The sequence below is a fragment of the Pagrus pagrus genome, assembly GCF_965226575.1.
Source record: "Pagrus pagrus genome assembly, chromosome: 21".
In the NCBI taxonomy this organism is placed as follows: Eukaryota; Metazoa; Chordata; class Actinopteri; order Spariformes; family Sparidae; genus Pagrus; species Pagrus pagrus.
The window spans coordinates 10,788,679-10,807,720 of NC_140208.1; the positions used below are offsets into that span (position 1 = coordinate 10,788,679).

Here is a 19,042-nt window from a genome sequence, read left to right on the forward strand (position 1 = left end):
TGCCTCTGTGTGTATAAATGTGTGTGTGTGTGTGTGTGTGTGTCAGAGGTAGTGAAGCATGGGCCTAGGGACGAAGAGAGGGGAGGGCACTTGCGCCAAGTGTATGGTAATTAGTGTGGAGGAAGTGATGGAATCCGGCCATTTTTATGGACCGCAAGACCTCCCACCTGAGTCTTTACAACTACTGAACATGCTTATTTTATTCTCATTCAGTCTCGCTTGTCTCTCTGAAGAATGTGGACTGGAAGGAGGCTGTGTGAAAAGGGCTGACGTGTTTTTGATATCATTAAAAAACAAAACAAAAGGGCAGGACTGCGTCTTAGTCAAGCATTAAGTAAACACATGCCACAATAACTCCGTGACGAGAATGCGACTGTTGCTCTCCGTCCAGGATCACATTCGCCCCCCTTGACCGCTTCTCTGTCCATTTTGAAGGCACGGGGATAAAGGGGGCTTCCTGTGCTCTGAATGGGCCGTGCACCTGGGCTAGCCACACAATTGCCCGAGACTCTGGGATGCCTGGCCTCCTCAGCTGTTAATGAGCGACCCCATGGTCAGCAGGCACCACCCACGCACTGTCCACAGGCTTTACCTCGAAGGCTTTTCTCCGTCCTGCCTTATGCCGACCTTAAACTGCTCTTTCACTCTGCATTTTAAGCCTTCTCCAAATAACCTCTCTCACCCCCTTTTGTCTTCTTTCTGTGCATGCATTCCTTCATTCACCCTTAACCTTTGCTGCAAAGAAAAGCTCATATCTCAGGCATTTGTTGTCGTGGTCACTTTTGGATCCAGAGTTGCAAGTTGTTTTTTTTGGATTGGGCCGTATTGCAGACATTCCCATCTGTTTCTTTTACCTATAAATGATAGAGTTGGGACCGACTGGATCCAGCATCGGTGTTGGGTGTCGATGCTGATGTAATTCACTCACGGGATCTTGGACTGACGCCGCTGATCCAAATACTGATCTGCCGTGGCCAGAGGCATTATGTCTTTGGGCTGTTTGTCCATATATACATACGTCCCATTCTTTCAAGAACACCTTTGAGGGAATTTACTCAAATTTGGCACGAATGTCCACTTGGACTCAAGGATAAACTGATGAGAACCATGTGGTCTAAGGTCAAAGGTCAAGGACCTTACTAAACATATTTTTGGCCATTGCTCAACAACCCATATGATAATTAAGACAACAATAGGTTAATATGATGAAGTTATGAAATTTTAAATCCAAAAGGTCAGAGGTCAAATTCATGGTTTGTCTCAACATGTCCTTAGTGATATTTCAGTCTCAAAAAACAGTTACTGACTTATTGGCATATATCCAAATTCAGGTATTGGAGTTGGATCCGAATGGAAGAGAAGTGGATCGGTTAATCTCCAAAAAATAGTTCCTCAATTGAATTTCCAGAACAAACTTACATACACCGCGGCTGAAGATTTTATCCATATCGCCCAGTTCTTTTAAAAACTCAATCCAGACCTCAGATAGACACTATTGTGTCTGTCAGCTGTGTCTCGCTGTCTCCTTCAAACAAGACATTTGTTCAAAGGGTCACGCTTACATCATCGGGCTCGGGCCAAAATCTGAGGCCGTGTCGAGACGTGGCGTCAGGCCCCGGGAACCGTGACAATGAAAATGAGAGCACCTCGGTCAGTGCATCGGTCCAGCAGTCTGGACGGCCGCTTGTTCCCACAGACAATCCACTCACTGTTGGCTTAGTCAGCAACAATACCACAACAATGACTCATGAGTCTTCTCTTAACAGAGTACCTAAACATTTTAAAAGTACCTGATAAATCGCCGACCAGAATTTCGAAATGTTTGCATATATTCTGTCAAATGTGTGTTATGGATGTGTGTCGTTAAGGAGCCTCTCCATTACAACACATGATTGCGGTAATTGTTGTCAGCAGTTTGTTGTATTGTCTTTGTGTGTTTCTCTGTGTGTGAATAGCTCTAGGGCCATTGTCGTCCCATTCCCTTGCTGTGGTATTTGACCGTTAAATAACCCCTGTGAACTTAAGCTACCCCAGGGAATGTGTCGGACATGCACATTTAAAAGGATAATGCACATTTGTATCTCTAAGTGTGTGTGCTTCACCAATAACCACAGTGTTCACTGTCTAGCTGTTGTAAAAAGTTGTCTAGCTGGCCTCGGGGTCATGCACAAGTACAAACAGGACTCGGTGATGTCGGTGTAGAGAACGCCACCAACACGATAGCTTTTTAGGTACAGGAGCCCTTCAGTAAACTGTTGCTTTTCTCTGCATGTTCTGAGACTTCTACTAGCACTTTCCTTTGGAAATCAATAACTCCTATTCCCTATTTTCTTCCTCTTTCCTCCCTCTCCTGTCCTTTATCGCCTCATGATGTCTGTCAGAGAGTTGTGAGATCTGAATGTCAGTAGGTACAAATGTTCAAGTTTAACCTCTCGATGCCTCCTCCTCTAAGAATATGCAGTTCACAATTTTAGTGCACAGAGCAAAGTGATAAAAATATCAGAAATGTGTCACGATTCTCCCAAAAAGAAAAAATCCATGATTCGATTTGTCCTTCGATAGTGAAGTCAGGATTCGATTCAATTTTTACATTCATTTCAGCACCGACGCCATTGTTGGATCAAGTCTTGATTTGAAAGGATCAACACCTCACTGGTTTTATGCCAACTGTAGCAATCTTCTTTAAAAAGATAGGCAACAGGGTATCAAGTGTGATATAACTGCCATTTTTTTGTTTTTTTTCTGCCAGTGTTGTTTTATTTTTCTTCGGATACACACAACCCGCAAGCTGGAAGTACGTAGAAGGCGAGAGGGAGAACCACCAATCCTGTTTTTGATCCAATAAGTTAAATTTTCAATTTAGAAGTGAAATCATGACCCTCCTCCTGAGGAATGACTGCTCTGGGGACACTTTTTCTTTTTAAATTTACCTTATAATTGCACTTCTAACATCGAGAAAAACCTGACTCCGGCACAAATTATATACCCCTCTGTGTCGGATCATGGTACCCGTTTGCACCCCTAGACATTTAGAGCCCGAAAAATCTGTGCCAAAGCACGAGGAGGTGACAGTGGATCCCCAGACCAGCTGACTGCTCCTGAACGTCTGGGAAGGTGTCGACGCTGAGGAGATAAAATGTTCTACCAAAGCGAAGTAGTGTTTTAACAACCAGCCAGCCGGTACCGACAGCCGTGTAACCAGTGCAGAGCCAGTGTTCTCCTATTCTCTCTGTGTAAAATTAGTAATAATGGGGCCGAACACGTACCCAGGAGAAAGCTGAGCCAGCAGAGACGAGGTAGTAGTTTAAATAACTAAAAAGCCAGGGGATGCATAATTTCCAGGGAGAACACGTTGCTTTTGCATAAAACCTGGTTGGCTGGGATTGTGTGCACATTCGTATACGTGTGTTTGTGTGTGCGTGTGTGTGTGTGAGAGAGAGAGAGAGAGAGAGAGAGAGAGAGAGAGAGAGAGAACGAACAAGAGATGGAGAGCTGATATAATTGTGTGACTTGGGAACGTCCATCTTTGCCTTTCAGGGGCCCTTCTGCTGGGAATTCCCCGGACAGTCAGATCTGAGCCTTCACCAATTTCATTTGGTGAGAGACCTTTGAATTCCAAAAATATCTTGTTTGGATTTTTTGATTGATTCCACACACTCAAATTAACAACTGATAATTGATGATTCTTTCTTAAAAAAAAAAAAAATAATGAATGAAAAACATAAATCCTGGTGATGATGCTGATAATCATGCTGTGTTGTGCTTTGTGCTGTAATCCAGTGCTGCTGCTTTGTTGCTGGTGTGCTTTGTGATGACTTAAAATGCCAATCCAGGTGATGGGATGTTTTGGATGGTACATTTGTCCAGCTTTGCAGGGTAGTGAAGGTGTTTCCTCATCCAGCTTTGTTTAGAATCATTTCTGTGTTTCTGGAATTCTGTTTGCCTTCTTTATTTGTCAGTTTCTGGCTCGCTCTGGTTTAATGCCACTCTTTGGGAGGAGCGGGAGAAGGGAGACTTCCTGTTTTGTTTGTATTTCTTTGAAAAGCTCCCTTTATCAACAGCATCTGGATCTGATTGTAAGACAAAGAGGTAGATCGAGAAAAATCACACAGTCTTTATGTCCAGTATTTAATCGCAGTCACAAATCCATGATCCAAATTGTGATAGTTTTTCTTAATTTTGAAGACTTTTTTCCATTTGCAACAGTAAAACACAACATTGCCTTAAAGACTGCTCTTTTTTGGAACAAGCTCCTCATCGGCCATGCTGCTCGCCACAACATACGTTGCATTTTCTACAGTTCGTCACCCAAGGAAGACCCACGTGAAGAGATTCTAGTTACATCACTCGGTTGGTTTAGATGTGCCAGTCAGTGAGGTTCAGAAGTTTGGAAACAGACATAAAAGGACGTTAAATACCTCAATCCCTACGACTCGCCTGACAAGTAGATCATGATTGAAATCTAAATTTGTCAGATTAAAGATGACAGTGTCACAGTCCAGATTCCTCCTGTCATTGTCCTGCACCTCTTTCAAAAAAAATAAAAATCTCTTGAATATGTCATTTAAAGAAAGTGGAACGGAAAAGTGAAGTTAGTTTTGATTTTGCTGCAGAGCAGACATCCGTCAGCCTTGTTTTGGTTTCCTACAGTTCAACTCTGTGAAGCTGGAGAGACGCTGGCCCAAAGGATAGCCTATTAATCTCCTCTGAGGCGACCATGGCTCTGTGGATTGCCTACTTGAATTGTTTGACTAATCAATTGGTTGTTGATTTTGCACACTCCGCCGGGCCTTTGTTGCCAGTAAATAGCACGAGTCCTTCAAAACAAAAGAGAGAAATAAGGGAAGGAAGAAGGAAGGTAAATCACGCTTTATTGCGAAAACGGCTATTAATATGACGGCGTAGTCGTCAACCTGCTGCCTGCTTCCCCTCCCCTCTCTTATACAAGCGCCTTTGCTGGAACTTGTTTGACAAGGTCTGGCAGGATCTCTGCTGGGTGTGCCTGTCTTTCTGCATGTGTCTCACAAACACACCTTTGTCTAGACCAGCGTATCTGTAGTATCCTTGTGTCTAAGGTGTGACTTGAGTTTTGGATGACAAGTAGTCAGAGCTAGGTCGGGCCAGGCTCTAACCTCCATGTGTTTGCATACAATAACATGAACTGGTTTGACCCAGAAATCTGACTTGCAGGCCCGTGTGGAGCGGATTAAAAAAACCTGTGTGGCAATCGTGATTCGGTCATAATTCGTTTTCACGAAGGATCAAGGTTCAGAAGTTATATTGATGAATAATCTAATTTATGGCTAACCACTCCAGGCAGACTGACGGACGAGTGCACTCGTCTCTGACAGATTCCCCGTGGTTGCACCATCCCCGGCTCTGTTCCTGCAGCCGGCCTCGTGAGCGACAAGAGACTCAGCAGCTCCCCTACGCTACTGTATTAACACTGGAGGCCGTTTTCACAGGGAAACTTGTTTTGACAGAACTCCAGGTGTCTCATTGTTGGGGCTGGCATGGTTCAACAGATTTACCAATTAGCACTGGGCTGAGGGCACAGGAAGGGTGGGAGTGGAGTAGAAGAGGGGAGGGAAGAAGTGAAACGGGGTGGGGAGGAGGAGGAGGGAGAGTGGATGAGGCGGATTTGGCCACAGTGATGGAATGAGATTTTGAGTGAGAGGTGCTGGTAGGGGAAGGTGTGGAGGGGAAGGGAGGGGGGGAGCTGTGACCATACGGAGACAGGCTGGAGTAAGGCGATCCGTGACCTCGTTTTTTTCCCAGCAGCAGTATGGAAGGGGCTGAGGTCTGAGCTGAGCCACAAGGAGGAGGGGAACTACGTAGGAAAAGTAGGAGGGGGCAGGAGCAGAGGAAAAGGGGAAACACGGTGTCAACACAGGGCAACTTTTTAACTCAACACACACCTCATCTCAACCGAACTTTTTTGCATTGTTCTTTCAACGCAACCATAATCCTGATCCTCATCAGGCTTGAGCTGAGAGACAAAGAGAAAGGGAAGTACGCAGAAACCGAAAGAGGGGGCAGGACGGTAGCAGAGAGAAAGGGGAAACACAGTGTCAACACACGGCAACTTTTTCACTCGACGCGCACCATACCTCAGCCAGATTCTTTTGCGTCTTTCTCTCAACTTAACCCTCGCCCTAACCTGCTGAACCTAGGTCATTTTTTGTTTTAAACCCCAGACACTTGACTCTGTTGTTGTGCGTTGCCAACACACATCCCTCTGCAGGAGCGTTGATTTGTTTTTGCTGCAAGTCCCTCTTGGCTCGCTCTTCTCGCTCCGGTATGGGGCAGAATTGTGTGGGATTAAACACAATGTTATTACTCCCGCTAACCCCTCTTTGTTATTCCTCAGAAATGTCTGCTCCTTTTTCCAGGAAGTTTGGAAGTGAACTTTTGAGAACGGGTTGAAGTGATTAAGCGAATATCCCAGGGGTGGCCTTGCAGAATTTAGAGTAGTTTTTGGCCCGAGAGTGTTATGACACTGACACACGGCACGCACAGGCATCTTGGCATGGGTGTGCTGTAGGTACACGAGTGCCATGAAATCGCCGCCTTCTCCTTAAGGGGGGGGGGTGGAAATACAGAAGTATAGCGAGGGTGCTTCGTTCAAACTGACAGGCTTTCTGAAGTTGAGAAAAGTTTCACTTTTTAGAAGAGCATGCTTTTTTTTGTGTACTTGCATGTGTGTGTGTGTGTGTGTGTGTATTTGAGCCGACCAATCACAACAAAGACACGTCGGGCTTTCTCTATATGCAGGAAGCTGTCAGTTTACTACAACAACCAGAATAAAACTGTGGAAAATAGCAGAGGAGAAGCTGTGGGGTGGCTTTTTTGTCTGATGTTTCACTCTGTAAGCAGTGCATGGGATGTCTTGTTTGAGTCGCTGTTCAATAGCAGGGACTTGGCCATAAGTACCGTTCATGGCAGCCATTCTTAAGGATAACTGGTGACCTGGGTTCACAGTATAGTAGGTGCACAAAAGCAGGCGTAGTAAAGGTTGGATTTGAGTGGGACTGCTGCCTCGGGAAACGTTTGACTCTCAGATTCTTTGACACTTGACGCCTAAATATTTATACCCTTAACTTGTGGGCTACTGTGGCAGTGCTAAGCTAAATTAAGACAGTTTTTGAACAATCCAGCTGTTACAAGAAGCCACGAAAGCAATCAATCATCAGGAAAGCAATCAATAACTGAACTTGAAGAGTTCAAGTTTCAACGATGCAGCAAACACGTTATTGGTGCATCCTTAATTGTGAGCTCCGGATCACTATGTGGCCTCGTGAATCACTCTGGTTTTGTAATGACTTAGTGTTGAGCGATCCCACAATTGCTCTGGCGACTGCCTGTCGTACACATATGTACAAGCGGCTTGTGATTGAGAGTGATGGAGACAGCTTTGTGGAAAAGGGAGAGAAGAAGAGGACTGGAGTGGGGCGTGGGTGGGGGTGGGGTGGGAGATAGGGGAGAGAGTACGAAGCCCCGCCAAATTCCCCAAAGAACAATTTACAGTTATGGATGAATACACTGTCACAGTCAAATTTTAACTCTGTGGATGTGTGTGTGTGTGTCGAAGACAGTGGAATGCTGAGTGATTCCAGAGAGCACTTAAGCTGCCTCGAATTTTCTGTTCCCACCCGCGTTATAACGGGAGAGGGGCTTTGCTTTGGAGTTTGCAGGGGTAAACACAGGGTATGCGCTTTCTGAGTCATTTAGCGTCGTCCTCTGCCACCTTCCTCACATATTCTAAACAGTGTTTTCAGGTTTGTCGGGCCAGCCTGAACGAGACTAACCCCCCAATTTATTTGATTTTGTTCCTCTTGGCAGTTCCACTGAAGACCTATCTGAACTTTTCTTGGATTTGTTTGGCTCGGGTTTTGATGTGCGCGTTGTTATTTTTTTTTCTCCTCCGTCTTCCAAGCCTGTGTAGTCGACTGTGCCTGAGTGCCAGGCCCTGCTTTTGTCTCGGCCCAGGGAAGGAATTTGATGTGAGACTTATTTTCCTACCCAGTCAGTTTCTTTGAGCATTTTTCCCCCCGCTCCTGTTTTTTTTTTGTTGTTTTGTTTTTGTTTTGTTTTTTCTAATAGTCCTGGAAGTTTGGGACACTTCTTTGAGGCAGGTGATGCTGCGACTCGACTGCATACCTGCGCAGGTGCGCACACGCTTTCGCAGTTATTTATCCAGCCTTTCCAAAAAATGTACTCTAATTGAGTGGCCTGTTAAAACGTCACTGAAATCAGTCATGTAATAGCAGGAGGGAAGTGTGATGGGCTGAAACGGAGACCTGGATTCCATGAGATTAAGGAGGATCATCATACAAGAGGTTTTGGATGAAGGGAGAGATGGCTCAATCCTGACGGCATCTGGGCTGTTTTTCATGGGAGAGAAGTCTAAACTAACGTGTCAGACCACTTTTTCTCATCAGCGAGACGTGCTATAGACGCCCAGCGCTGGCCAGACATCGCCTGCGATAGATGCAGAGAAATGCATGCTGGGAAAAGAATAAACAAGCCTGTCACCAAAGTTGGGAAGAATCCTTAGTGCAGCGCTACTGTCAAAAAGCAGCTTCCATTTCATACATTATTAACATTACCTAAACGCATTATTTGTGTATTTATTCATTCATTTGTCTTGTTAACATCCTCCTGGAGTAAGATAAACAGCGCGGCCAGACTGGCTGTGTGACAGTTGTGTGTGAGATTTGAATAAAAAGCCCGGCAGCGTGATTGGAGCGAGACAGGAGCGGATTCTATGGACACCACACTTCCTCTCCAGGCTCATTAAGGGACAGTAAGGCGATGATGTCGAATCGGCGCGCACTTTACCGGCCTGCCTTTTTCTTTGAACAGCGTCGCCCTCTTATCTGCAACATGCTCTGTTCCTCCATAACAAGACGGTCCCACTCGCACGCACACACACGCTCTGTCTGTCTCTCTCCTCCGCGCGCACACACATTGTGCCTACACACACACTCCTCATACTTATTTAGTTTGTGTAGACAGAAAACTCTTAAGTATGTGGCTTGTCCACAGAATTTTGGCAGCTTTTGTTGTATTTTCTCCTACGCTATCGAAAAAGCCTGGTACTTGTTTTTTTTTATGTGTTCTTTTTTTCTGCACAGACATCACAAATGGATATTTTAATTGGAACTTTTGGCACTGTCTCCATCTTGTGTTGGAATGGCAGACAAGTGAGTGGCTGGCGAGGCCGGGGCCGGGCTGATTGGTGTGTAGCGAGGCGTGCCTAAATCAACTGGCAGCATGAATAGCTCGCTTGATTCTCACTGGCATTCACTGGAATCCATGGCAGTTTTTTTTTTTTTTTTTCAAACAAGATTCTTTCTTTGGAAAAAGTCTGGAATAACCAACAAGGGACAGAGAATACCTCCTGCTTCCCTGAAGCATGACTTCTTCTTTGTTTTGGTGGTGCAATTTACTTGCCTTTATGCCAACTCACTTTTTGGTGCTTTTGTAATGTCAGAGTAAAATGGCCAACCTCTGTTGTTGCTGTATCCCAGCCATGGATTCATTCACTCACTGTACAACTTCATATGGAGGTTTTGAAATGTTAATGTGCTCTTGATAATGGAAATAATCATGTTACCATAATGAATTATCATTGCACTCTTGATGTTTTTATTTCACAGTCTACTAACTCAAAGCAACCCGCTGGCATTAGTGAAGAAAAACAGAAAACTGATGGAATCAGCCCTGAAGATAATTTAAAATATCTGCTTTTTGAAGTGACATCCAGTCTTCAGACTGAGTGGCGGAGTTAGTCATGACTCTGTTATGCACCATTGTGTTTGGATGTCTTGAGCTGTTGCAAGAGCTTTAAGAAATAGTGTTGTCATAGCAGGGTCTGTGTGCACCGCCAAGTTCAAGCATGAGAAAGAGCTGATAAAATGTGATTAAATGCCATGTGACATTCATGGAAACCAGCGTAAATACTCAACGTGGTTAGTTAAATTCTCTTTTTTTATTTGGTTGACGACAGATGCTCTTGAATATGCAATCATATTTAAAGAACCCTTTAACCACACATATTATTTCTGTGCTGGAAAGCAGCAATCACAATTCCAGATTTTGTCAGAAATTAAATCTGCATGTGGTGCCACTGAGAGATTTCTTCATTCATGTGCCTTTTGTGGGATTTTTAGGAATAGATCACCAACCCCACGTTGGGTCTGACTCCGGCCAAAGCTCACTGCGGCTCCACTGCAGCAGCTAATGCAAACCACATGCTTGAGCTGCGCATCTGCATAAGTACACACCTGTTTAAACTGAGGACAGTCTTTTACCTCAAACAGTAAATTCAGGCACACTCACGCCAGAGGCAGAGCAGCTGCGCAGCCGGGTCACGTTGGAGTCATTGTAATCCTGCTTGACATAATGTAGTCCTTGTGTTTGGCTGGGCCTGTGTGTGTGTGTGTGTGTGTGTGTGTGTGTGTGTGTGTGTGTGTGAGGAGAGAGAATGGGGAGAAAGATATCGTGTGTGTGCAGGTGGGGTTGTGTGATCTGTATACTGCGCGCTTTCAAAATAAGTGTTTTTGTGTATGCGTGTGGTAGTGGGCCTTTCTCTCCGGGCTGGTAGTCAGTGCTGTGTAATTACCTGGCTGTCTGCCACCGAGCCCCACTGGAGCAGAGACAGAAGTGGAGCTGTGTCTTACACAACGTAACACAGCGGCCCGTCTGAACCACTGGCCCAGAGTTTGTTCAGCTTGGGGTCTGGACACAGCATGGGATCTCTTGGGATGCCGATGAAGTCGGGAGATTCATGAAGGCTCGTGAATCAAAATGTATATATTTAGATGTAATGTTTGGAGCTAGTTTCATGAAAAATAACAAAACAGAGATTAACCAGACTTATAGTCACCTAAGATCTTAACAGCTGTTGTTGCTGGGATCATGATCAATTTAGCAATAAGCAGTTTGAAGACGTCACTAGGGGTCGACCCACCCGCATTGCTTTTTCAGGCCTAATACTGAATACGGAAGAAATCAAGAGGCTGAAAACCAAAAATATTTTGGACTGATATTCATTTGCAGTAAAAATTTCAATCAGCCATTGATGGAATGAACCTAAGTAATGTTCTTGAGTACAATTTTCAGGTACTTTACTTGAGAATTTCCATTTTCTGCTACTTTCTACTTCCTTTTCGCTTCATTTATTTGATAAATTTAGTTACTGTTACTTTGCAGATTCAGATTATTCAGTGTTTATAGGCTATTAATTGTGACGTGTTGTTACCGATCAGATACTGTTGTGGGCGGGACACTGTGTGAGAGGATGCTGAAGAAGCACATATTTTAATTAGGTTATATAATTGGCAATCTGACAGAAAAAAATCACAAATATCAATAACTGAAAAATGCTGAATATTGGCCCCGATAATTGGCCAGGTTAATAATCAGTCTATCCCTAATTATCACTGAACGATTAATCGATTAACAGTGAAAATGATTGTCAGATTGATCGTTAATGACAATAATCGTTAGTTGGAGCCCAGGTCCCAAGATGATGTCTTCAAATTGCTTAGTTTGTCCGACCAAAAGTCCAAGAGCCAAGGGTGGAAATTTAAAATAATGTAAAACAGAATGCAGTGGAGGTGCCAAAAATGTGTTGTTGTTTTTTCCCTTTAAGAATGACCTAAGTACTTAAATAATAATTAAAGTTCTTGATTTGATTTACATTGCTGAATTGGCTCATAGTTGAATCATTTTAAGACTAGTAGTAAATCCAGGGCCACAAGCCAGAGAGTATTTTGAAATTCTGCATTACAGCCACAGGGCAGAGCGCTCTTAACTGACAGACGTAGACAGAAACAGGCCCAGCCAATCTGAAGTCAAAAGAAACCACGAGACAGATTCATATCTCCGGCATAAAGATCATCTCTCAACTTAATTTGACTCCTCGTTGCTTCAACAGTCACTGTGGAATCTGATATCTGCTCTCACACTGAGGTGCACCCCCCACCTGTAAAGGCCAGGCTCTAGGTGCGCGGGCGAGCACGTGGCACACGAGCTCCGCCAGAGCATACTGCGGTGTCAGCCTGCCTCTCCCGCCATTTTAATTGTTATATCTCCTCAGCCTTGATATGAGCAAAAAGGGAGGCCTCGGCAGAACCTGGCACATCAAAGGCTACCTCCCCTAGTCTTACAAGTTGCCTGTCTCTTTGGAGGAGCCCGGGCTTCGGAGAGCCAGAAAAGGGGATTGGAGAGGCGGTGTGGATTCCCGGCTGGAATGAGTTTGATAGGCTAATTGTAGCCCCCAGTGGACACAGGCACTCATCACAGAGGGCTGGCAGAGAGGGGAGCTGAAGCTGTGGATGAGGAGCTGCAGTGGCTGGAAAATACTCCTGCAAGCTTCACCCCTCCATCTCTGGATATCTGCACATGGCTCTCTGGTGCTTGAGTGTATGGATGTCAGAAATATTCCCGCCATATATCACTCTTTTCCTCAACCGTTGCTTCATTTACTGTGCTGCACATTTCAGTCTTCCTTGCCTCCGTAAACCTGGCAACTCCCCTGAGTAGCTCATCTTTGTGTTTTCTCACAAGCCTGCATTTTTTTAATGTTTTTTTTTCTGAGATGCAGCTGTAGGCCTAATCTGCTCACTTTGACATTCTCCAACGGAAGAAACACTTTCTCCAGGCGATTGCGCACATTAATGATGCAAGCGCATCAGCAAGCCTCGGCGCCGAGTGCATGCCGGTCACTACATTTAATAAGCCTCCTGACCGTGCAGAACCACAACAATAGATAACAAAGGGAATGTAATGCACGGACAAACATGTGCAATCCTTGTGCCGTACTACCAGCAACATTACCAACTGGCTCGACTGTAGTGGTGATCAGAAAAAGCTCTCCACAGCTTTGAACAGTTCTCTTTTTTTCCCCATCTGCATCAAAAAGAAATCAATAGCCAAAACTTTTGAGCTCGTGTATCAGTTTTTCCTCCCATTGCACCCTCCCCCCCCCCCCTCCCCTGCCGCCAGTTTGGCAGTTGTACATTACGCCACAAGAGTAAAACACAGTTAAAAGGAGAAAGGCACAAGGAGATGACACCAGCGAGGAAGCGGCTCGTGTTGGGTAGGGCCCTGGCTGGGAGAAAATCAATGGGAGGGAACACTTCCATACACGGAAATGGCACAATGGGAGGGAGAGGAGGGAGTAAAGATGTTTTTTATTTATTTTTTTTTCGTTTTTTTTTTTTTAAACTGAAAAATGATGCATTTGTTTTACCCAGGGAGAGAAAAAGCAAAGACGAGGAGAGAGAGAGAGGGAGAGAGAAAAAAAACAGTCTTCTGAACATCTTTTGAAAAAAGCAAGTTCTTTGGTGAGGTTGAGTTGTGTGGTTAAGGTTTGTTTTATCCAACTGTGCGGAAGCGTGTGTAGCTGTCTTTCAGGTCTCTTTTTAGTTGAAGCGCAGAAAGACTACTCATGGCATGTTCAAGGGCACTCAGTGGACACGGATGCCCTGCAGGAGGCGGAATTATGAATACAACATGAGTAAACAGACACCTACATATACTATTAAAATAGTAAGCCTAGTACTTGGCAAGAGACGATCCTGAGTAGTAATTTGAGCTGGTCCGTAGCAGCTCAACCTTACTCTTCTTAGGGTCATTGATAAAGACTTGTGAAAAATCAGCTCTAATTTGCCTGATAGTAGAATGATTTGCACATTGGCAGTAATGTATTCCTGTGTGCATTCCTCCAATACAACCCTTTTAGTATTCAGTTTAGTGATAAAGGATTTTTTTACACAGCAGCTGTGAACAAAGAATACAATAGCACACAAACTCGAAACACAATTCCAAGCCTGAGCCTTGAATGCCATTCAGACTTCACTGTGACTGAGCGAACCCATTCAGTGGGAGTACGCGGCGGTTGGAGAGATGGTATCAAGTTGCCTGCAGATGGAGGTCAGTGTGACTGGCACAGTTGGCACCTTGGCACGGCAGCACAAGCTGCAGCACTCAGCTCCGCAAAGGATGCGTCGACTGAAGGGGGGACTGGGGAGCGAAAGCGTTTCTCTCACTTCTCCTTTTTTTTATTGTCTGCGCTTCCTGTTTTGAAAGCCATTAAGGAGCAAATTTCCTCACAGCGAGAGGGGAGATGAAAAGGCCCCGTCTTTTGAAACATGTCCAAGCGCAAATGTGAAAAAGAGGGGGAATGATAGCTATCTGTAAACATCTCTGTCGAGGGGTCGACGGAAAAGGAATTGTGAGGGAATGATACATTCATTTGCGTTCTCTCTTTTTTTTTTTTTTTTTTTTTTTTTTTTGATTTGCTGATGAAAGAGATGCTGCAGTTTTTGTTCCGAGCCAGCTGTATTGCTCTATTCACAACCACACTAATATACCAGGGCAGGCTCACATAACTACACAGCCACCACCCCCTTTCCCCCCTTCCGAAAATGCTTTGTGACATCTGCATCCACACATGTCTGCATTCACTGTAGCCAGTGAGTATTTATAGACGAGTTGGTCTTGTCATCCATTGATCCCTCCAGGTTCTCTGATCACAAAACTGCACTTTTAAGTAGCTTTTATGTAGCATCATAAAGGTAATCTCTGCGTATTTGAACTGAGGGCACCCGAGGTTACCTGCAGAACCTGACCTGGTTATGAAGACTCAATCAGGCCCTTGGCAGCCTTTTGTTTCTAAGTCCAACACTGGTAGCATCAGTTCGCTATTTAAGTGTCACAGCTGTCATTTCTGTTTAGTTGGCATTCAGTATATTTACACCAGTTTCCTCTCAGTGGTGCTTGCCTGGTTTCTCAAGAGTAGCAGTAGCTTGGTGCTGCAGACTCTCCTCCTCCTCCCTCTCCTCTCCTCTTCTCCTCCCTCCTCTACCCCTCACTGCCCCCGAGCCTGGCCAGTCTGTGCCTCTTAATAAAACTGACAGGCTCTAATTGGGCTTAATTGCACCCTTCGGGCGTCGTCAAAAGGAGTGTTACTAAACAAACTGCAGGGTCTGCAAGCAGGCCAGCCAGTCTACGGCAGCGCATTGGCCGCTCGGCTCATGCCTGCATGTATGCGTGCAAATCGCCAAAGCCGTTGCGCGAATGTGCAACGTATGTGAGTGCGCAATAGCACGTTAGGAATGTGCATGAGTAAGCATCAAATTTAATCGCGTGGGCGTGTGTGCATGTGAGGTTTTTGAGGGATGTAGCAAGCCGTTCATTCCTCGCAGTGAGCCAAGTGAACAAGAGCTCACAAGTCTGAGAATCTTATGCATTCAAGCAGGCGGCATCACCTGACTGTGAATCTCTCAGCGCTCTCCGCCGCTAAATCGACACCGACAGTAAAACAAGAGTGCGTCTGTGTCTTTGAGGAAGTGTCTACAACTCCAGGTGTCAGAAAAGCCTTTTTAAATCCCCGCTATTATGAAAAAACCCCTACCAAACAAATCCCCGCCTTGCTTTTCAGTGGTATAAGCAAAAAAAAAAAAAAAAGATGGAGATGGAGTAGTGCTCCACATCCCAGTAGCACCACCTCCTGGTTAACGGACAGGGGCGATCATGATCCTGGCTCTCATTCGAATGTGGTCTAATTCACAGAGGTGGGGCCGGCACTCGCCGCATGGGCCTTTGCTGGGTCACTGAGCACAATCGATGGAGGGCTCCAGATGCGATTGAGTCATTGAAATGGCAAAGCCCAACCTGTGTGTGCGTGTGTGTGTGCGAGATGGAGAGTGTGAGACGGTGGTGACCCCTAAAGCTGCGACCCGCAAGGAAAAAGGAGAGATAATCACATTGAGCGCAGCGCTGTGCTAAAATTCTTCTGGCCATTTGTTTCCCCCCCCTTCCACCCTTTGAGCTATTTACTCATTACAGCCTTTTCACAGCCTGTTAGTCTTCCCGAAAAAAGTTTGGGAGTTCCAGTTTTGTTTTGAAGACGTGCAGCTTGATACGAAAAATGCCACAAACAGGACGGTTTCCATTGTGTTGCAGAACGTTCCGCCAGGAAAGACACGGGGAAGGAGGCATCCACTGTGTTTTTGTTCGGAGCTTAAAAGTCATGTAATGATGCGGTGGCTGAGCTGGAGGCCCCATAAAGACTGGAAGGGCCTCATTTCAGTGGCCTGCTGCTGCTCCAGTGCCTGACTAGCTGACTCTGTCACCCCTTCTTTTAGGAAAAGAGGCAGAGCACATAATTAAGATATACAGCCCAGGGTGGACTGAATATATAGACTGAAAGTATAGAGGAGCAGACCAGTCGGTCTCAATCGCAGCCTGCGGTTTAGTGTTTGGCTGCAGACGGTGCCCAGACCTGCGCAAGTGTGTGTGTGTGTGTGTGTGTGTGTGTGTGTGTCTGTCAGCAGTCTGAGCAGCATGCTATAAAAGGCTGGTGAGTCGAGCCATAGCCTCTCTGTGTGTCGGGGTCACAGCGAGCCAAACTGTTTGTGCGTGTATGCGAACACGTACACATTCCCTATGTGGGTATACTATGTATTTATTTGTGAGTGTGTGTGTGTGTGTGTGGGGGTGTGTGTGTGTGTGAAGGACGCTCCCTGACCCGCAGTTCCTTCCCCATTCCGTCTCCCAGTATTCATCCCTGTCGTAATATATAATCCTGCTGTCTCGGGCAATAGTGTGAATCTGAGAGGACACATCCTCCTGCTCCTTGACTTCAGGCCTCACACACACACACACGTACACACTTTTGCCGCTCACGCCTCAGTTGTCTCAGCGCTTTGTCACTCTCTAATGATAACTATCCATCAATGGTAGGGGCGTCGCTCTTGGAAATGAAGATGGATTGAATTAGCGTTGAGTGCTCCGGCCGCTGCATTGCGGCGGCAACCCGTAATTACACTGTCAGGACCATTGAACCCCCCTCGATGAGACGTTGAACTTAACACATTTGCACCAGTGTTGATTACAAGGTCTCTTAGTCCGGGCAGATTCACATCATGTAGTTCCTAATGGCAAGTGAAAGGGCCCAGTCATTTGCGGAGGATTAGCGCGTCGTGGTGCGTTCGCAGCGGTTCCCTCGCAGTGATCGAGCGGCTGCAGCAAATTTACCCTTATTGTTAGGAAAGTGGAAACAATAGCAAAAGCTTCACGCGGTCCCATTGTCCCACCATGAACAAACGCACATTTGGCTGGTAATTAGCTTTCATGTATCAGTGGAAAACACTGCTGTATTTGCAGTTAAAAGGACATCCATGAGAATTCTTGAATAGGAGCTGACATTACACCATTGGTCTTTGAAGAAACACAAACACAGATAGCGCTTACGGTTTGGGGCACGTAAAACAAGCACAAACAACCAAACTCACTCACCACCCCCCCTCCCTCCCTCCCTCCCCTCTCCGCCACCCTCACTCCCGTCTGTGGGAAATGAAAATTGGGCTGAAGTGTTTGTTATTAAATACGTCCGGGGGAAACTCCAGGAAATGGACTTAATTTCATATAGAGGCACATGACTCAGAGGATCTTAGCGAACCAATTAACCTCACCTCAGCTCATTAAAAACTCCTCTTTCATGGCCAGAAGCAGCGACTCATCCGCTAACACGGGACATGAAAGCGCAAATTTGTCCATCCAAAACTCTTAAAAGTAATTGGAAAGGTAGATACGAAGGGCCAGTAATCTAGTGACACAGCCTAACTCGAGTGAAGTGAAAATAGAGGTGATTATTGAGAACAGGGGCGACGAGCGGATTGAAAGGATCCATCGCACAGATGATCTCATACAACTCTGAATGTGCATTCAGTTCTTAAAGTTGCTCCTCAGGATTAAGACAACTTCCCCGAAGGTCACCACGCAGCAACACCTCCTTCGCACAATAGCGGTCCGTTCATTTAGCGCAGAGAGAGTTGTTCTGCAAATATTCCAACATTTTCAAATGTCGTTGCATTTAAATCGAATGGTTTTCTTCTCAAATTGCCATGAAAGAAACCACAGTGATGTGAGGAATTTCTTTGGAAAGCCTGAACAAAAAGCTTCAGATTTTTATCAACAGAAGGAGAACAAAATATTTTTATATTTTTACCACAGAGTACCCGAGGATAAGATGTGTGCAGTGGTGTTTTCCTGCTTTTGTTGCTTAGCTCAACACGTTCCATTGTTGCCTGGGGTTTTCTCTTTCAATCTCATTGAAAGTCCATTTGTGTCAACCCGACGAGAACATTAATATTAGTCATAAGTTGGGGATTACGGCGCTGTAATTGCGTGTGTGCACCGCGCTCCGAGTCTTTTTCAGCACATAAAACATGATTTCGGGGCCTTTGTTGAAACTATCTAATGGGCTAATGGCGTCGAGAGGAGCCATTCAGCTCTTTTCCACGCCAGCGCGCGTTGTCTGCGCGCGAGCGCTCGCATGTGTGCGTGCGTGCCTTGGCTCACACTGTGCACACTCATCAAGCCACATGCAAACAACCAATCTCTGTCATCTGCATCAAAATAATTACAGAGAGATAAACACAACATTTGACCATTTTCACAGTGATCTAATCTGAAGCCGGGCTGTGAAAGCGCACGGGGGAGATGATCAAATCCCTGCTTAATGGAACTGATCACTACTGTGTGTTCAACATTCAGCCGACAGCCGTATTACAGATGCATCTCCTCGTCTTTCTCTGCTTTCAGCCGTGTGTGTTTAGAGCAGAAATTAGGGTAAAAATTGGGTTAAGTATTAATTTAGATTTTGACTTTGTGACCCATTTTTACTTACGTGGATCAAATGCGAGAAGTAAAGCGCAGGCCTTTTGTCTGGAGGTCAGGATGGTGATGAACTCGGAGTGTATTGGTTACAGCCCTACTGCTCCACGCGCCTCCATCTCCCTTTAGCTAGAAGGCAAACGGCATCCGAAATCTGATTAGCCTCCATTATAAAGAGTGATATTTTCATCCCGCCGGTTCTCGGCACTGCGTCAGAGCATTTGGTCGCTTTAATGCCGGGAAAAGCCTGCTCTTTTGACAGATAGTAGATATTCCCGACATCACTTGTTTGGACATTTCTGTCTTTTGTGACATGGAATAAAAGACGGGCAAGAAAATAAAAAGCAAC

General features: G+C 45.4%; 1 protein-coding gene across 22 annotated transcripts in view; it reads left to right on the forward strand.

Moving 5' to 3' along the window:
- The window catches only part of tcf7l2 (transcription factor 7 like 2), a 90,537-nt gene that overhangs the window by 36,075 nt on the left and 35,420 nt on the right, over positions 1-19,042 (forward strand). For 13 of the 22 annotated variants that reach the window (XM_084342393.1, XM_084342398.1, XM_084342382.1 and 10 more), the window contains exon 5: positions 3,538-3,597. The exons of the other annotated variants lie outside the window; for them this stretch is intronic. In XM_084342393.1, coding sequence (XP_084198519.1) covers positions 3,538-3,597 — 60 coding nt within the window. The remainder of the gene's footprint in view (positions 1-3,537; positions 3,598-19,042) is intronic. 22 annotated transcript variants of the gene reach the window in all.